At 37.3% G+C, this 17,161-nt stretch overlaps 1 protein-coding gene and 1 pseudogene across 1 annotated transcript in view; one reads left to right on the forward strand and one right to left on the reverse strand.

The window, feature by feature from the left end:
- The window catches only part of ECA3 (endoplasmic reticulum-type calcium-transporting ATPase 3), a 203,697-nt gene extending 199,888 nt beyond the window's left edge, over positions 1-3,809 (reverse strand). Inside the window, exons 1-5 of the mRNA XM_089998975.1 lie at positions 3,657-3,809; positions 3,411-3,461; positions 3,271-3,304; positions 1,664-1,681; positions 770-906 (exon numbers count right to left, since the gene is read on the reverse strand). Coding sequence (XP_089855101.1) covers positions 770-906; positions 1,664-1,681; positions 3,271-3,304; positions 3,411-3,461; positions 3,657-3,689 — 273 coding nt within the window. The 5' untranslated portion in view covers positions 3,690-3,809. The remainder of the gene's footprint in view (positions 1-769; positions 907-1,663; positions 1,682-3,270; positions 3,305-3,410; positions 3,462-3,656) is intronic.
- Positions 3,810-4,927: 1,118 nt separating this feature from the next.
- On the forward strand, positions 4,928-16,824 carry LOC149842187 (magnesium transporter MRS2-3-like; annotated as a pseudogene).
- The last annotated feature ends 337 nt before the right edge of the window (positions 16,825-17,161 follow it).

Below are 17,161 nucleotides of genomic sequence, written 5' to 3' on the forward strand. Positions count from 1 at the left end.
ATATAACTGCACATGTAGAAAAGAGCATGTTTACTGTTTACCTTGTAAACTCTTATACATAGACACCAGTATTTTGTCATCCTACCATGAAACATAGCAAGACCTATGACACAGGAGCACACTAATTTAGGGTTCCATGGCTAGGGGACACGCCTAGGGTTACCGGAAACGCTATAGGAGCATGAGAAACACGTTTCCCGGAAAACCATTTCAGAGACAGGAAACACAGTGTTTTTGAAACGTGGAAACACCAAAAAAATCGGGAAATGCATTTCCCATATTTGGGAAATTCATTTCCCATGTTTTTCCCACATGTTTCCCATGTCTTTCCCTTTTGTGGGATACATGTATCTCATGTTTGGTAAGTTTTTTCTTCTTGTTAAACGTCTCTCATTCATTTCCAAATTTGTTTCTTAGTTCGTTTCCCAATCTGTTTCCTGTTTCCTGCTTCACATGCACTTGAAAAACCTCGATTCCTGTTTCCATTTCCGAAGACATTTCTTGTTTCCATTTCCCTTTTTGGCAAACCTTGGACACACCAAGTGACAATTTATGACACATACACACAATTTTTTTGATGGTTTTAATAATATTTCAACAAAATATATTTTTACACATTAAAATATCAAAAAATTCATTTTAATCAATTAACAAAAGGGAAAAACTACTCACGTCCTATTTTTGGAAAAAAAATGCAAACTTGTGTCCCATACTCGTTGAGTCATAGTTTGTGTCCGTCTTTGTGACATACAATAAGACATTTACTTACTGAAGGTTCTAGGAATGCTGTGAGGCCTGTCTCGCCATTGATGAGAGCCAAAATGAAAGAGATAATTGCAGCAGCTATCAGTATCTTAACAAGTAAATCATTAAATTGCTTGAATATTAACTTCCAAAAGGGTGTGCCTGCATGAACAGTTTATCTAGTCATGAATAGGCAAAAATCAAGTAAACAATTAAAATGGCATCCCACTTCAAATAAGAATGAATTTTTTATGTAGTTAAAAAATAACAAATAAAAATTGTCAAGTAAAATGATAATATTATTAATGTCCAGTCCAGGAATAGAAAATATTATTAAAAACTAAATGAAAAAAATCAAATATTCAATTAGCAAATGTTGTAACCATACTTGTTGAAAAATATTACTCACCAAGAAAGGGGAAAAAATAGAAAATTGAACAGAAATGCATTTGTATCCAAAACTGGTGAAAATGGAAAATGGAACTCTTTAAAAAGGGCATGGTATTTACACTTTACAATTGATCAATATTAAAGAAAAATAAAATCCCATGAGTTGAAGACATCCATGGGGAGGGTAGAAAGAACACCTTTCCAACATATTTGAATTCTGCAGTAATTAACCCTACCAGCAATCAGCAAATTCCAGCATGGCTACCCAATAGTATTTCCATGAAAAGCCTTAGCCACTTCACTATTTCTGTCCAAGTAGCCATTTGAACTTCCCTCAATTTGCCAAAAATATCCTTTAAGTCCAGAAAGTTTCCTAATTTTTTCTCTTACTCCCTGGATTCTGATCACTCTTTATTTTGCCATTTTAGAATGCATCACCCACACACACACAGGGCATTATCAAAATAGCAACGCTAACATGTTGTATCCTATCCAAAAATCAAAAAATAGATGTTAAACATGCACTTACTTCCTTCTTGAGGCAGCACTGCAGCGGGTCAGATTGACATGCACAAAGAAAACATCATATCAGACATGCAAATAAAATATAAAATAAGAAACAAATTTACTCCCAAGTTTGATTCCTTAGCAATAAAATCGAGATATGGATATCAATATAAAATATGTAACCAGATATTTAGATTCTGTACAATGTCCAAACAAAATAGAACTGTACTTTCTGTAGGATTCTTTAGAAAGGTATTTCAGAACATAGAACACTTCCCATATAGCCTTAAGCCTCAATTGGGTATCAGCCAACACATAAACCACAGATCATGATGGAGCTCTACCCGAGTACAGGCTACACATACAACCAAATCTTACTATTATAAATTATTGGAGTCTTTAAAGGGCTAGTATAGTTTTTTTAATAGTGAAAGTAAAAATGAAACTTAAATAGTTGGACTAGAGACAGCAGTAAGAACCTATTATCAACAATCTGGATGTGTATGTTAGCTAGAATGCAATTTTTAAAAACAGTTCAGCCGGAATTTTTGCAAACACGCATTTTGTAGTGAAAAAGAGGAATAGTATCTGATTTAGAAGGCTCACATAAAGCATCCAAAGTTTTATGCCGATGATGTTGCTAATTCGATGGCAAACAATGCCAAGAATAGGCAAATTTCATTTGGCATTATTGTGTTGCTATATCTATTTGTGAATATGTTCTAAATACTTCTAATGTATCTCACCTTTACTTTCCGAATTATTTCTCGAAGGTAGTGTTTGCAGATATTTTCATTTATTAGAACAGCCATACAAATGTACGTGTATGCATGCATATGCACCCTCAGGTAATATAGTTGGATATAATATTTTGCGACAATACATTGCTTGTCTTAAATTTATCATCCCAGAAAATCACATATATATCCTAAAAAATCTGAATAAATGTTCAGTTCAAGGGATTGGAAGAAGCATCAATCATCTCATCTAATTGCAGCATCCAGATGCCAATAGAAGATGAAGCTAGCTACTCTTTTGCATTAGTGAAGCAGCCCTTCCTCTCTTTTTTTAAGGCATGGGTGTTGCATTACAAATAAATTTCTATACTCAACAAACTTGACTTCCAATTCCATGAACCAACATTTCATCGTAAATGCATAACCAACATATGTTTCAAGTGCAAGAGCTTCTAGGCCATGTTTGAACTCATGGCACCTGGTGGATCCTGCATTATGCCTCTACCAAGTGTTAGCTTAACCAGAATTTCTAAATAGCCGAGGAAATGATCAGGTAACATGAGGAATTATAAACCATCCGTTCTAGCCCAGAAACGCTGAAATGCAACAGTTCGTTGCAACACCAACGCCAGAGGTTGGGGGCGTCAAGATGATGCTGACAATATATTCAACTACTGGTTCCCAATTTCAATCCAAGCACAGTGTCATCAAAATCTACTAGTGCAATCAAGAAGAGCAGACAGTAGTAGTAGTAGAAGTAGTAGTAGTAGTAGCCATGTAGTATTAATATACTAAAAGAAGCAGCGGCTGCTGTAGCATTAGCAACAACAACAATAGCAATAATAACAATCATAAGAACAACAGTAACGCTAGATGTAAGAGAGAGAGAGACCGTTTCTGCCGTAGATTCTTGCATTTTCGGCAACCTGCAGGAAAAAGGGGGGAACCCACGAAAATCGGATGGTGACATTCGCTAGATGGTAAGAATTACAGAAGAAGAGCCGATCAGGGGTTGGGGCACACTCTGCTTACCTGCGAATCGGAGAGGCCTTTGGTAGGAACCACACCGAACGCTTCCAATACCTTCAGCAATTACAAAGAAAGGGATGAGAGAGAGAGAGAGAAGAGAAGAATGCCCTAAATTCTGAATCGCCCGCGAGTGTGAGTAAACGAGATGAAAGAAATGTGAGATTTGTTTGGGAGTATAACAACGGATCAGATCAGCATCACTTCCACAGAACGACGAGGGAGAGGGAGAGAGAGAGAGAGAGAGGGTACCTCGGAGACGGATCTAGCGTAGGCGTCCTCCATGGGCAGCGGCAGAGAAGAGACTGAGACAGACGGCGACGACTTCCCCCCACCCGATCACAACGGTGGAGGCGGTGGCGGGATGGAGATCGTACTTGTAACGTCGCTCCTCGCGATCCCCTCTTTCTAATTAATGATATTAAATAAAGTTTTAGGTTTTTTTCGAGAAGTTTATGGGCTTAACCAAGTTAACTTTAGTACCAGATGAGCGTCGGACCTAGGCCTGGTCCTACCCAGGCATGATGCGATTCGACCTAGAGCTTGGGGGCCTGGTGGCTTCTCAAATACAAGATCTATTCCTGGATGATGGATCGGAAAAAATATGCTACATTTTATAGTATTGTACTCTTTACCTTGATCTTATAGGTACCTGATTTTTTGGATCTGACCAATTTGACCCAACGCATGCATTCAGCATGATCCAGTTGTTAGGAAACGCACTTTTCCTTGGGAAGTTTCTACCGATGTCAGTATCGGTATTGGCCCTGATTTGTTTGGCCAAAGATTGAGCTGTATCGAATCGATACCGATACTCAAGTGAATAGCTATGTATCGGCCAAAAAAATAATAAAAAATATTGCGTCAATCAGAATGTGACACTTGATAAAACGATTAAAATAGTATTTAAAATTATTAAAAAAATAAAATTTTAGTATGTCTTACCTTTATTAAAAAATAGCCGATTCAGGGTTGTTGCGTATATGTATCGCCGATACTGACAACATTGATTTTTACATGAATGTGACCTTCTTACCAATGAAATTTTGACACATTGTAGCTCTTAAAAAATCAGCTTAACAAATTGAATGACTTTAAACATGTTTTAAACTATACAAACCTACAAGTTAGATTTGTAAGGCTGATACCAAAACACACACACACACAAAATAAAATGTAAGGGAATTGGATTGCCCCAAATGCATGGTTCAAGCATCAGGGGTCCGATCCCCTGTTTCAATCACACCTTGAGGGTTCGTTTGTTTGTGAACTGTATAGAACTGTCCCGTCTGGACATTGCTGCTCCGATGCAATGGTGTCCTGGACAAATTGAGTTTTTGTCCCAAGTGTTCTTTCCTTTTTTTGTGTGTGTGTCTTAAGTGTTATGAACACCATTACTCTAAGAAAAGGGGTGGAGCACCAGGGGACACCGGGTTCCAAGCATCATGTATGTCTCATATTTGTGTCGGGTGTGTGGGGCGCGCTGCTGCCTGCACAATCAAACATTCCGTCATGGAACAGATATGGCCCTAACCCATTGTTTGCATTTTGTTCAACACCACCAATTGGAGGTTGTTGGATCTCAACCTTACATGTTACTATTCCCAAAGGGGGTTGGCCTAGTGGGATGGGGCCTAGACTGCTCATGGGCATCACTCCTTACACCAGCTGAAACCCGCGACTCCCTGTGGGCAAGGGGTAAAGCTTCCAGAGTTTTGCACTGTCAGGACAGTGCCCGTAAGTATGGCAGGCAAAGCCATCCCGGCTAGGTCTCTGTTTCTTGTGATAGTTTTTTGGTGTAAATTTCAAAAAAAAAAAACACATGTCACTAGGTTTTTGTCCTCGCGAAGTCCTTGTTTGTATGTAAATGAGTAATGACGTAAACAGTTCAAATTCAGGTTGGATGCATCTCATTCTGAGTCTGACTAATTGGATATTGGCTAATCTGAATTCCAATTTGTGTGCAATGAGAGTGTGATGACATAGGGCCTTATTCGACAGGCAAACCCGATGGATCAAAACTTGGTGTACATAGGATTCAAGGTTTGACTCATATTGCCTCAAGTTACAGTTGCTTGCCTACCTTAAAAAGTCACGTCAGTGTCATCCCACATATTTATACCCCCCCCCCCTTTAAATCTTAAGATTATATTTGTTTTGTACAAATCTAACCTTATAGATGGACTCAACGTGGTCGTTTTAATATGAATAGTCCCTTCGATAATATTTTGTTATAAAAAATGTGACTTTTTAAAGTTCATTCTTAAAGGGACGACTAATTATAGAGAGTGAATTTATCAAAGGCTACTTGTTCAAGATGATGCATCCGAACTTTTACTGAAGTTATTGAAATCTACCACCTAGGATCATTTTTGATAGCCCAATCTCCTAACTTCGATGACTGGGGATATTGAATCATTGTTACTCGAGGAGCGTAGTTGTTAACAACTTATTCGTTGGAGTTTTTGTATCATCCTTTTATCTTCCTTAATAGAACAAAAAAAATAAATGGGTATGCCAGGCTTTATTTTATCTGACAACCGATGCAATATGTTCTGGTCTTTTAAACTAAATCAAGTATCTTGCCTGTGAAGCGATCATCACCATTTATGTGATTTTCTTTTAATCATTATGCATTGTCACACTACGAGGTTATTATAAACCTCACATCCAATCATCGTAATACTAACATGCCGTGCATGTCTAATAGTATCACTACGATGAGAAGGATATCGATTTCAAAAAAAAAACAAATATTATTTTAAAATTTTAAAGTCTCGTGCTTTAGACTAGAAAATAAATGAGTCATTTCGGATACCAAAAAGAAGGATCGAGCATACGTACCACATAGGGCTACGTAGTCAAATTCTTTCTGTTATACTGGTTTAAGGAGAAAACTTAGTTGCAAATACGCAAACGCCAAATACTTGTTTTGCTTTTCGAGACAACGAACAATGCGAGCTTGAAATCTTGCATGTGAAATCCTTTTTTTAAAATAGATATTCGGGGAGGATACGCAAATTTGTGTCTTTAAATAGATACATGCGTAATATAAAGTAGACAGAAGTACACAAAATTGCATACTTTATAAAGTTATATATGTATATAGAATACATAGATATTAAAGCATAAGCTTATGCACATTACAGTGCGATGACAAGGTAAATGGCATAAAGTAAGGCCTGATGTACGAAACCACACATCGGGCTAAATAAATTGCATAAGCGATGTCATTTGTACGAAATCATACATCGGGCTAAATAATTTGCATAACCGATGCCCGGTGTATAAAACCGTACATCAGGCTAAATAAATTATGTAAGTGATGCTTGGTGTATGAAATCCTACATCAAGCTAAATAAATTGTGTAAGCAGGAGCCTATGCATATTACAGTGTGACAATAAAGTAAATGATGTAACTTAAATAAACAATAATATGCAAAACTGCGTCTTGGAGTTAAAAATATTATATATATAATACATATAAGTTTGAAGTATTTTAACATTTGTTATCGTATGCAACTTTCCTCTACCTTAGAGATAGTTTGAATTTATGACGATTCCGAGTATAGGTTCTTAAAGGCTTGTGTCCTGTTAAGTGTGCTACGAATAGAATGATGTAACAAACTTAATTTAACAGAATAAGTGACATTTGTGTCATAGGGGTTGAACCTGAACTCAATTTGGGTTGATCGGGTGGAGCCGAGCTAAGTTCACTACAAAGCTGGGCTCATTTTTCAACCGAGTCGGTCTTGATCACTAATCGATTAGAGACCGAGCTGAACTTGGTTGGGCTTGAGCTCTGCTTGATTCTAGTCGAGTCCAAGGCAGCACCAGTTGCTGCTATGGCATGCAAGGAGTAGCAACCAAAAGAAAGAGGGGGCAAGGAAACTCGGTGACTAGATTGAGCCCATCTCGAGCCCTAAGGTGGGTGGGGCTCGACTTGGGACACCCTGGCAGACAATGAAACCAGGTTGGCACAACACTAAACTTGCTGCCACCGCTGGAGCCTGGGGCGGCGAAACAGAGCCATCGTCTGGGTGGCTTTGGTTCCCTATTCGAACCAACGAAAGGGAAAATAAAAAAAAATGAGTGGGTGTAGTGTATTGATGGCTCGATCCCTCCACCTGGCCAACCCAACCATAGGGAGAGAGACAGGCGGGGGGGGGGGGGGGGGGGGGGCTAACCCCGCCTATCTTTCCATGCGCCTGCCCTCCATCCGCCAAGAGGGGCAGGAGGGAGATGCATTAAGCCCTCCGTTCGGCTTCCCTTCTCGAAAAATCCATTTATATATCAGGCAAGAACACTGGAGCAAGAAGCACATCCAACAGTTGATAAGTTGACATCCAAGATTAGCACCCTCAATTTGGAACACGTCTGACATATTAAAAGTCGCTTAGTTGCAATAACTGGTAGAGTCCAAAAGGTTTGTATGTTCTTTATGTGTATTTTAGTAATACATGTTCTTTGCCATCTCTGCATTAAAAATCTCAAATTGTCATTTTGACGTGCATAAAGCATAATCAATCTCAGGGAGTCGACCTATTCTCTTTCTTGGTTCTAGTTACTAGGGGTGTGAAGGAAAAAAAAACAAGTCATTTACCTGGCAACCCGACTGATGAACGGAGTGCGCAACAGATGAGCGAAACAACAGAAGAATCGAGCAGAGATCTTTAAAAACAGAAGAAGAGAGAGAAGAAGAAGAACGATTGTTTTAGCCTTTTGTAAGGTTTGCTTTGAGAGGCTTTTGGCTTGTGCTATATTTTGCACATCAAGTGATGAGCATGATTTATAATTTTTCCATCTCTCGGATTCCTTTTTTTGGGGGGCTCAACTATGCAGATAGGTTCAGTGAGATTATTGGAACAGGCATTTGAAAATGGTTTTATTAAAAGACTTATTTGAAACTTTGTTATTATAACTACCCAGGCATATCCACAAACGAGCCCATATCTGTGGATATGCCGAGATGAGCGGATAATGGCCACTCGTCCCAACATCTCCCATTTGGCCATATATTTGCTGACCTTGCTTCCACTATTGTGGGCTTTTCATGCAATAATTACAGATTTTCTATAAGGATTTGCCTCATAATCACAAGTATCTTAAGCCCATGTGTGCCACATGTTTTGTGAACAGATCCTCAGGGATCCCTTTTGTAAGAGGATCTGCTACCATGTCTGATGATGGTAGATAATCAATGATTATCTCATTCCGTTCAATCATATCATGTATATAGTGGTATTTTTCCAGTACATGCTTGCTTTTAGAGCTATGTGCCCCACTTTTCATCAAAGAAATAGCAGTCTGGTTGTCACAAAAAATATGTATAGGTTCAAATTCAAGATCTAATTTTAAATCACAAATGAACCTTTTAATCCATACTGCAAAGGTTGTTGCTGCATTACAGGCAATATACTCAGCTTTCTCAGCATGCAAAGCCACACAACCTTGCTTTTTACACGACTAGGCTACTACATCTCCTCCAAACAGGAAGATATAGCCAGAAGTAGATTTACTGTCATCTTTGCATCCTGCAAAGTCAGCATCTGAGTATCCGTCAAATCAAGTTTGTCAGATTGAAAACTCAACTGTAATCCTTTTACGCCCTTTAAATATCAAAAGGTTCTTTTGACAGCCTGCCAGTGAGGTCAACCAGGATTACTTTGATATCTGCTAACAAGATCTACTGCAAAACTAATATCAGGTCTTGTACAGAGCATAACATACATTAAGCTTCCAACAGCCTGAGCATAAGGCATATCTAGTCTTTGTTGGTTTTCTCTTGGACAATCACTTTTACTTAAGTTCACTTCTTTAGCAACGAGAGTACCAATGGGTTTCGAGTCATGCATTCTAGATTTCTTCAAAATATAGTCAATATATCTTTCTTGACTCAAGCTGAGAATTTTTTATTCTTGATTTCTGGTAATTTTGAATCCTAGAATGTATGAAGCTTCACCCATATCTTTCATTTCGAAATTGGTATACAACCAACTCTTTGTGTTGACTATCATATTATTTTCATTTCCAGTCAACAATATATCATCAACATAAAGAGATAAAATGCAAAATTGAGTCTCACTTTTCCAAACATATACACAGTGGTCTAATTGATTGACTTCATATCCAATCTTGGTTATTGCTTTATGAAAAGCCAAATACCACTTTTTTGGTGATTGTTTAAGCCCATACAAGGATTTTTTCAACTTGTATACTTTGTCACTATCTGTGACATATCTCTTTGGCTGAAACATATAAATGGTTTCTTTTAAGTCGCCATTCAAGAAGGCAGTTTTTACATCCATCTGCCACACATCTAGATTATAATGAGCTGCTATGTATAATATTATCCTGATGGATGCAAACTTAGCAATTGGTGAGTAGGTTTCAGTGTAATCAACACCTTCCCCTTGGGAGAAACCTTTAGCTACCAATCTTGCTTTGAATTTGTCTATTGACCCATCAGCCTTGTACTTCTTTTTAAGAACTCATTTACAACCGACTGGTTTTCTTCCTTCAGAAAGATCAGTTAATTCCCAGGCTTGATTCTTTTTAATGAATTTTATTTTTTCATTCATAGCCCTTTTTCATTCTGATGCTTCATGTGATTTAACAGCATCAGAATATGATAGATTGTCGGTCATTTCATTTATATCTACTGAATAGCATAACTCTTTAGTCAGATACACATAATAATCATCCAGATAGGATAGAGAAGCCTTAGATCTCTTATGACCGCTTAAACTTTAAGAAGTAGAGGAGTCTAGATTAGTTGGTTCGTTGCCTGACTGATCCACAGTTGGTTCATTACTAAATTATTCATCTTGATCATCAAAATCATCCAGTAAATCAAAGGGATCCTCAATAAGATCACTGGATTCATTGTTGTGTCCTTCTAGGAACTCAACATCTCTACTCTTAATCAATCCCAACGTTTCATGGTATAACCTGTAGCCTTTTAATCCGTTAGGATATCCGATAAAAATACTATGTACAGATCTATTGTCCAACTTATCCATAGTTGGATCCAAGATCTTAGCATGTGCTACAGAACCCCATCTCCTAAGATAGCTTTGATCTGGTTTCATACCAGTCCAGCTTTCATATGGAGTTGTTGGGACGACTTTGCAGGGTACTCTATTCAGAGTATACATTGTTGTATTTACAACTTCACCCCAAAAGACTTTGGGTAATTGTGCTTCTACCAACATGGCCCTAACCATATTCAAGAGTGTTCTATTGCACCTCTCTGCAACACCATTTTGTTGTGGTGTTCTTGGCATGGTTCTTTGCCTATTAATGCCAAGATCTTTACAAAATTTATAGAACTCATTCGAGGTGTATTCACCTCCCCTGTCTGACCTATTTATTTTAATACATCTTCCAAGTTGTCTCTCAACTTCGCTTTTTATATTCTTTAATTTTTTTAAGAGCTTCTGATTTATGTTTAATCAAGTATAAGTAGCTGTATCTTGAGAAATCATCAATAAATGTTATAAAATATAGCATTTCACTGTGAGTTTGGACTCTAAATGGTCCATAAATATAAGTATGAATTATTTTTAACAATTCTTTAGCACATACAACATTTGATGAAAAAGATTTTCTAGCCATTTTTCCATATATACAAGTTTCACATTTTTCAAAGTGTGCTTCATTAAACGTAGAAATTATTCTTTGTTGTGCTAAGTTTTTTATTTTATTTATGCTTATATGTCCAAGTCTTTTATGTCATATATTTATATCAATGTTAAAGACAATCAATTTAAGTGAAAACTGATTCTTTATTATCACACAGCTTAAACATACAATGTTCTTTTACAAAAGTTCCTTCAAATAGGACTCTGCTATGTTTCCCTATTGTGAATTTCTTCGAAATGAATCTGACTTCAAAACCTTTCCCAGTCAATGCCGGAACAGAAACTAAGTTCCTCCTCATTGACGGTACATAAATAACTTCATTAAGGACACTTGTTCCACCTACATTAAGTCTATAAGACCCAATTCCACGTACATCATTGTAGGTGTTATTACTCATGTACACCTTGTGTTCACCTGTACCTAATTCTTTTATGTTTACGGATCTATTTATGGTTTTAGCTATGTGTCGGGTTGCTCCAGAATCAACCCACCATCCTGAGAGTTCCTCATTTGCAAATAGGCATTCAAACACCACGCAGACAACTTCTTTATTATCAGGTCTTCTTTTGTTGTTTTGTTTCCCATGCTGTCCATTGTTCCTGTTGAAGGTTTTCGTCCTGCAGTTCCTTTGGATGTGTCCCATATTCCCACATTTGAAGCACTTTACTTGAGGTCTAGTTCTCTGAGGCCTTCTGGAGTTAATATCCTATCCCTTATTGAACCTGTTGTTTCCTTTTCCTTTAAAGTTATTGTTGTTCCTTTTAAATGGTTCTTGATTGTTGGATGGGACATCTTGAGCAATCATGAGTTCTGACTTTTTGTCCTTGACCATGTATTCTTGCTCTATCTCCAATTGCAGAGGTAATTCATTAAAGTTTAGACTTTTAGTATTCAGCTTAAGTGTTGTGGTTACCATCCTCCAAGATACATGCAGACTATTCAAGATTGTTGAGATTTGCATCCTGTCAGGTATCATGTTTTCAGCTATTACTAAGTCTTTTTTCATGACCAACATACGGTTTACATGATGCACTATGTTGTCTGACTCTTTTATTTTATATGAATTGTATTGTTCTAAGAGTAGTTGAACATGTACTTTAGATGTAGTATCATATTTAGACCCAATTGCTTCCATCATTTCATTTGTTGTTTTATAGTCTTTAAAAACTCTAATCAGATCATCATCCCTATAAGTCAACATAATAGTTCTAGCTATAAGATCATCTCTTAAGTATTTTTCATATTTTTCTTTCTCCTCTTTTGACCCTATTTCTCCAGAATTTTCTACTTGTTTGTGTAATACATATTCCAAACCCTCAAGTGTAAGAGCTAAAGGTATTCTTCTTTTCCAGATTGAAAAATGTGTTTCATTTAGCTTGTCAGTTTTGGCAAGTTCAGAAGCACACACACGACTAGTCATCCTATTCGTTTTATATAGCAATTTAATTATTATTATTATTTTAATAATAAATTTTTTTATTAAGAAACAAAAAAATAGACCACAAATCAGTTTCAGCCTATAAAGTATTATGCCAAAAAAAAATTTAATAGAAGCGGTCTTTGGCAAGAATTATGAAAAAAAAAATACTAATACTAAAACAGAAAAGCTTGTTTTTGTAAATTTAAATATTCTTAGGCTTTATAATGGAATTTTGATAAAATCACACACGCAACCTTCTTTTAGCAAAAATTAAAAAAAAATACGCGGGTTACAATTTAATCTTTAATAACAGTTTTTCTGAATAATCCGTAAAAAGAAGAGGCTTCTGGGTAATTTCGACCACAGGGTATAAATACCCTAAAAATTTTAATTTCTCTCTCTTCTCTAGAAGGTTCGTCAGGAATGCCACAAGACTCTTTTGTGTTTTCGGCCAGAGATTTCGGCAGAAAGCCTTGTCGTGTGTTTGGGTCGGTGCTTCTGGCTCAGATCTATCTCAGAGAGAAGACCCAAACCAGAACGTTGGCCGGACGACCGACTTCCGGTGTTCTCTTTGCTTTTCGGTGTTTTCTCAGATAAGTTTTCCAGTGTTTTTGTTTTGATTTCATTTTTCAGGAATGCCGGTGGATGTCTTCCCTACTGGTTACAGATTCAGACGAGGTGAGAGAGAAAACAGAAAAGGCCGGTCAAAGGTCGGGGCCGCTGATAAAATAGCAGCGGTCGCCGTAAAAGAAAACCGACGACAGATCAACGAAGGATAGTTTTCCTCCTTTTTTTTATTCGTATTCTATTGTAGATTTCTACAAATAAAAAAAAACTATTTTCACAGATATGATTTTTCAGATACGCAGAGGCAACACAAAAATAAAAATAAAAATAAAAATAAAAATAAAAATAAAAATAAAAATAAAAATAAAAATTAAGCAGCACAGTTCGAGCCCGCTGGGACCACATTGATGTTTTCCAGTTCCAGGTCTCTGCTCTTAGATTCCCTCAGGCGAGAGAGAAAAAAAAATGTTGTGATTGTGCAAGTTTACAATCACAAAAAAAAAGAGAGCTTCTTGAAGTCTCACTAACTTGTCACGCTTTCCTTGTAGGTTTTGATAGGCGAAAGTAGAAGGATGCAACAGACTCCAAGGATCTCAACAAGCTTTGATACCACTGATGGACGGAGTGTGCACCAGATGAGCGAAACAGCAGGAGAATCGAGCAAAGATCTTTGAAAACATGAGAAGAGAGAGAAAAAGAAGATCAATTGTTTTAGCCTTTTGTAAGGTTTGCTTCGAGAGGCTTTTGGCTTGTGTTATATTTTGCACATCAAGTGCTGAGCATGATTTATAATTTTTTCATCTTTCGGATTCCCTTTTTTTTTTTTTGGGCTCAGCTATACAGATAGGTTCAGGGAGATTATTGGAATGAGCATTTGAAAACGGTTTTATTAAAAGGCTTATTTGAAACTTTGTTTTTATAACTTCCCAGGCATATCCACGAACGGGTTCATGGATATGCTGAGATGAGCGGATAATGGCCACTCGTCCCAACATTTTAGTAATACATGTTCTTTGCCATCTCTGCATTAACCGTCTCAAATTGTCATTTTGACGTGCATAAAGCATAATCAATCTTAGGGAGTGGATCTATTCTCTTTCTTGGTTCTAGTTACTAGGGGTGTGAAGGAAAAAACACCCAAGTCATTTACCTGGTAGCTCAGGCTTGGCTTACACCAAATGCAGGCTCGATTGAGCATAAACAAGCATGTTTCTTTACTCCCCCTTGACCCATGCTTTAGCCTGGATATTGCACCTACCGTTTGTGGGGCTTGAACCTTGGATGCCCAACACTTCTAAATGACCTCCATGTTTGTATATTTTTGTTTTTCCTGTTATGCCATTCCATTTGTGATCTCAGACAGGCTTGTAGTTTCTTTCCCATGTTGGGAAGTTTCTGTACCTGCCAGTTTCGAGTTTCAGCACTGTATTCATAAAGAGTGTTCTTTGACCTCTATACCGATGTTTATCAAAATCATGCTGAATTGGCTCCTTAATGAAGCGAAAAGCGGGTCAGTTTTGATCTCTTAAAAAATCGGCCAATTTCTGATAGAAACAGCAGAATCAGGCTAATTCTGCATGGAATCTGCTCATTTAGAATTTCTTAAAAAATATATTTATAAATGATAAAAGTATTTTTTTTCGTTTTTTGGAAAATGGATTCACTTAATGAATGATTTTAACATTGCCCTATACTACTAGGTCCAATTCTTGTCTCTTTTCCCCACCTTCTTTATATGTATTGTGTAAATCTCTAGAAAGTTTTTGTCTCATATTGAGTTAGCGACGTGGTGTTTATTGTCTTGAGGGGGAATTTGTGAAGATGAATATGTTTTTTTCTGGAAAACTTTGAAACTGTAATAATCTTCATTTGAAATTCATTTGTGGCTTTCTTTTATTGTTTATTTTGCAAGCATTGGTTTTTGTCATTCTTTTGTTAGTTATCCTCATGTCTGTTTCATTGTTTGCTGAATGGTGAATACATCATTTCCAGGTCAGGGATGAGCTTGAACATCTACTAGACGACGATGAAGATATGGCAGAGATGTATTTAACGGACAAACTGATGCAGCAACGGCTTGATGGATCTGCTTCTTTTGTTTCATTAAATGAGAGAGGAGATAGCATGGAGGACATGGAGGATGGAAGGTATTCATGGTTATGATAATACTTATGTATTTCTGAAAACTATGCTCCTTTCAGAAGTGATTTGAAGGGAACAACCTGTACTGCTACCAAATGACCCTCCCACTGAAACCACTGCATCTGTATGTCAGGATGCCTGTTGGAACATCTTTGGAAGCAAACGAACTTGCCAGTAGTTACCAAGCTGATATGGATAACCAGGACAGTCTACTTAATGAGCCTAGCATGCTTAGAATAGACAGCCACGGGACTCACACTATAAGCACAGACAGTAGCAGCAAACATCTTGATGTGGAGGAACTTAAAATGCTCCTTGAAGCATATTTTGTACAGATTGACGGTACTCTTAACAAATTGTCAACGGTATGCAGTTTAAATGTTTCAGTCAGCTTATGTGAATTTTATCTACTTTTATTGTTTTCATTTTGTCTCCATACACAAGGGTAGTCAGAGTATCGAAGAGTACCAATATTACATGCTTTTAGGACAATTACTCTGAAGATGTGATGTAGATTTCCTTTACAGTTCCCTCTTCTCTCTCTTTGGCTCTTTGATGCCTCTGGCATGGATTGACATATTGAAGCCACATTACCACTGAAAGCTATAAACAAACCTTTTACTATTTTTTTACACGTTTCTAGTGAAGGGTACTCTATGGCTTTCCCTGAGCATTTCCTCATTTTCTCCATCTTTGGTTACTAAACTGCCTGTGACATGGGTTGGCATGGTGGAACCATAATTTTGAACAAAAGCCTTGAGCAAACTTCTATAGCCATTCCAGATCATTTTGAAGTTCCCTAGTCAAAGATGCTCTGTATTGCTTTTTGTTTTCTTTGGAGTCGCTTTTTGTAATTAACTAAAAACATTTTTATTCTTTTTCTTTTTGTAATAATCTATCAATGTTGCGGACAAATTGGAAAACAAAAGCACTTGGAAACATGGTTTGTCTGTCATGATTGGCTTTCAAAACTTGTGAGAATCAATAATAATCAAATGTTATCCACCTAGTAGCTTTACTCGTGCTATTGTTCTAGTAGAAAATTTGAGTTTGCCTATTTCAAACGTCTACAAAATTGTACCTCAATTCCACTTGCTCGTGAATTTTCACAATATAAACCACTTGATCAAGGTAGAACTGTGGGTAGGGTAGTAGTAGATAGTACTAATGGAATGTTCAGGGATGCTTACTGCTAAAAAGAAAGGAAGAAAAAAAAGGAACTCTGATTGACCGACTTATCTAGCAAAAAAACTATACTGAAGATAGTAACACTTGCGAGAAATTGTTGCTTGCTTTTAGTTTCTGACATCATGCTGATATTTTCCCCCTCGTTCGCTGTCTATTGCATGTTTACCATAGCTGCCGGAGTATGTGGATGACACTGAGGATTACATCAATATAATGCTGGATGACAAGCAGAACCACCTTTTACAGATGGGAGTCATGTTGACCACTGCAACTCTTGTTGTGAGTGCATTAGTCGTTGTTGCAGGTATTTTTGGCATGAATATAACCATCGAATTATTTGATCAGAGCAAGGCTGGGATGCCTGAGTTCTTGTGGACTGTCGGAGGTGGCACCACGGGCAGTATCATTATCTACATTGTTGCCATTGCATGGTGCAAGCACAAGCGCCTATTGGAGTGAAGGTTCTACTGACAATATCTTTGTTCCTCTCATTGGCATTGCATGTTGTAAGTACTGCGCCCATTGGATTGAGGTATGGATGCCGGTGCTAGTCAAGAGTATCTGGCCTTCTGCAGGAGTCCCTAATAGAATTTACCTTTGAGTGAGGTATTTCTAAAATTTTCTTTTATTTCATATGTGAAAGTATATAGTTCAAGTACTTCCTTTGATGTAAACAGGACAAGTTGGTTCTTCAGCAGTGTAATACTTGTCCAACTGTTGCAATAGTTGCATGTGTAGAAACCATTCAACCATTGAAGTACATGTGGGCATTTAAAGGGTTCCACTTAAATTGATC

Source organism: Nuphar pumila, chromosome 3, assembly GCF_984573655.1.
Source record: "Nuphar pumila chromosome 3, dmNupPumi1.hap1.1, whole genome shotgun sequence".
NCBI lineage: Eukaryota > Viridiplantae > Streptophyta > Magnoliopsida > Nymphaeales > Nymphaeaceae > Nuphar > Nuphar pumila.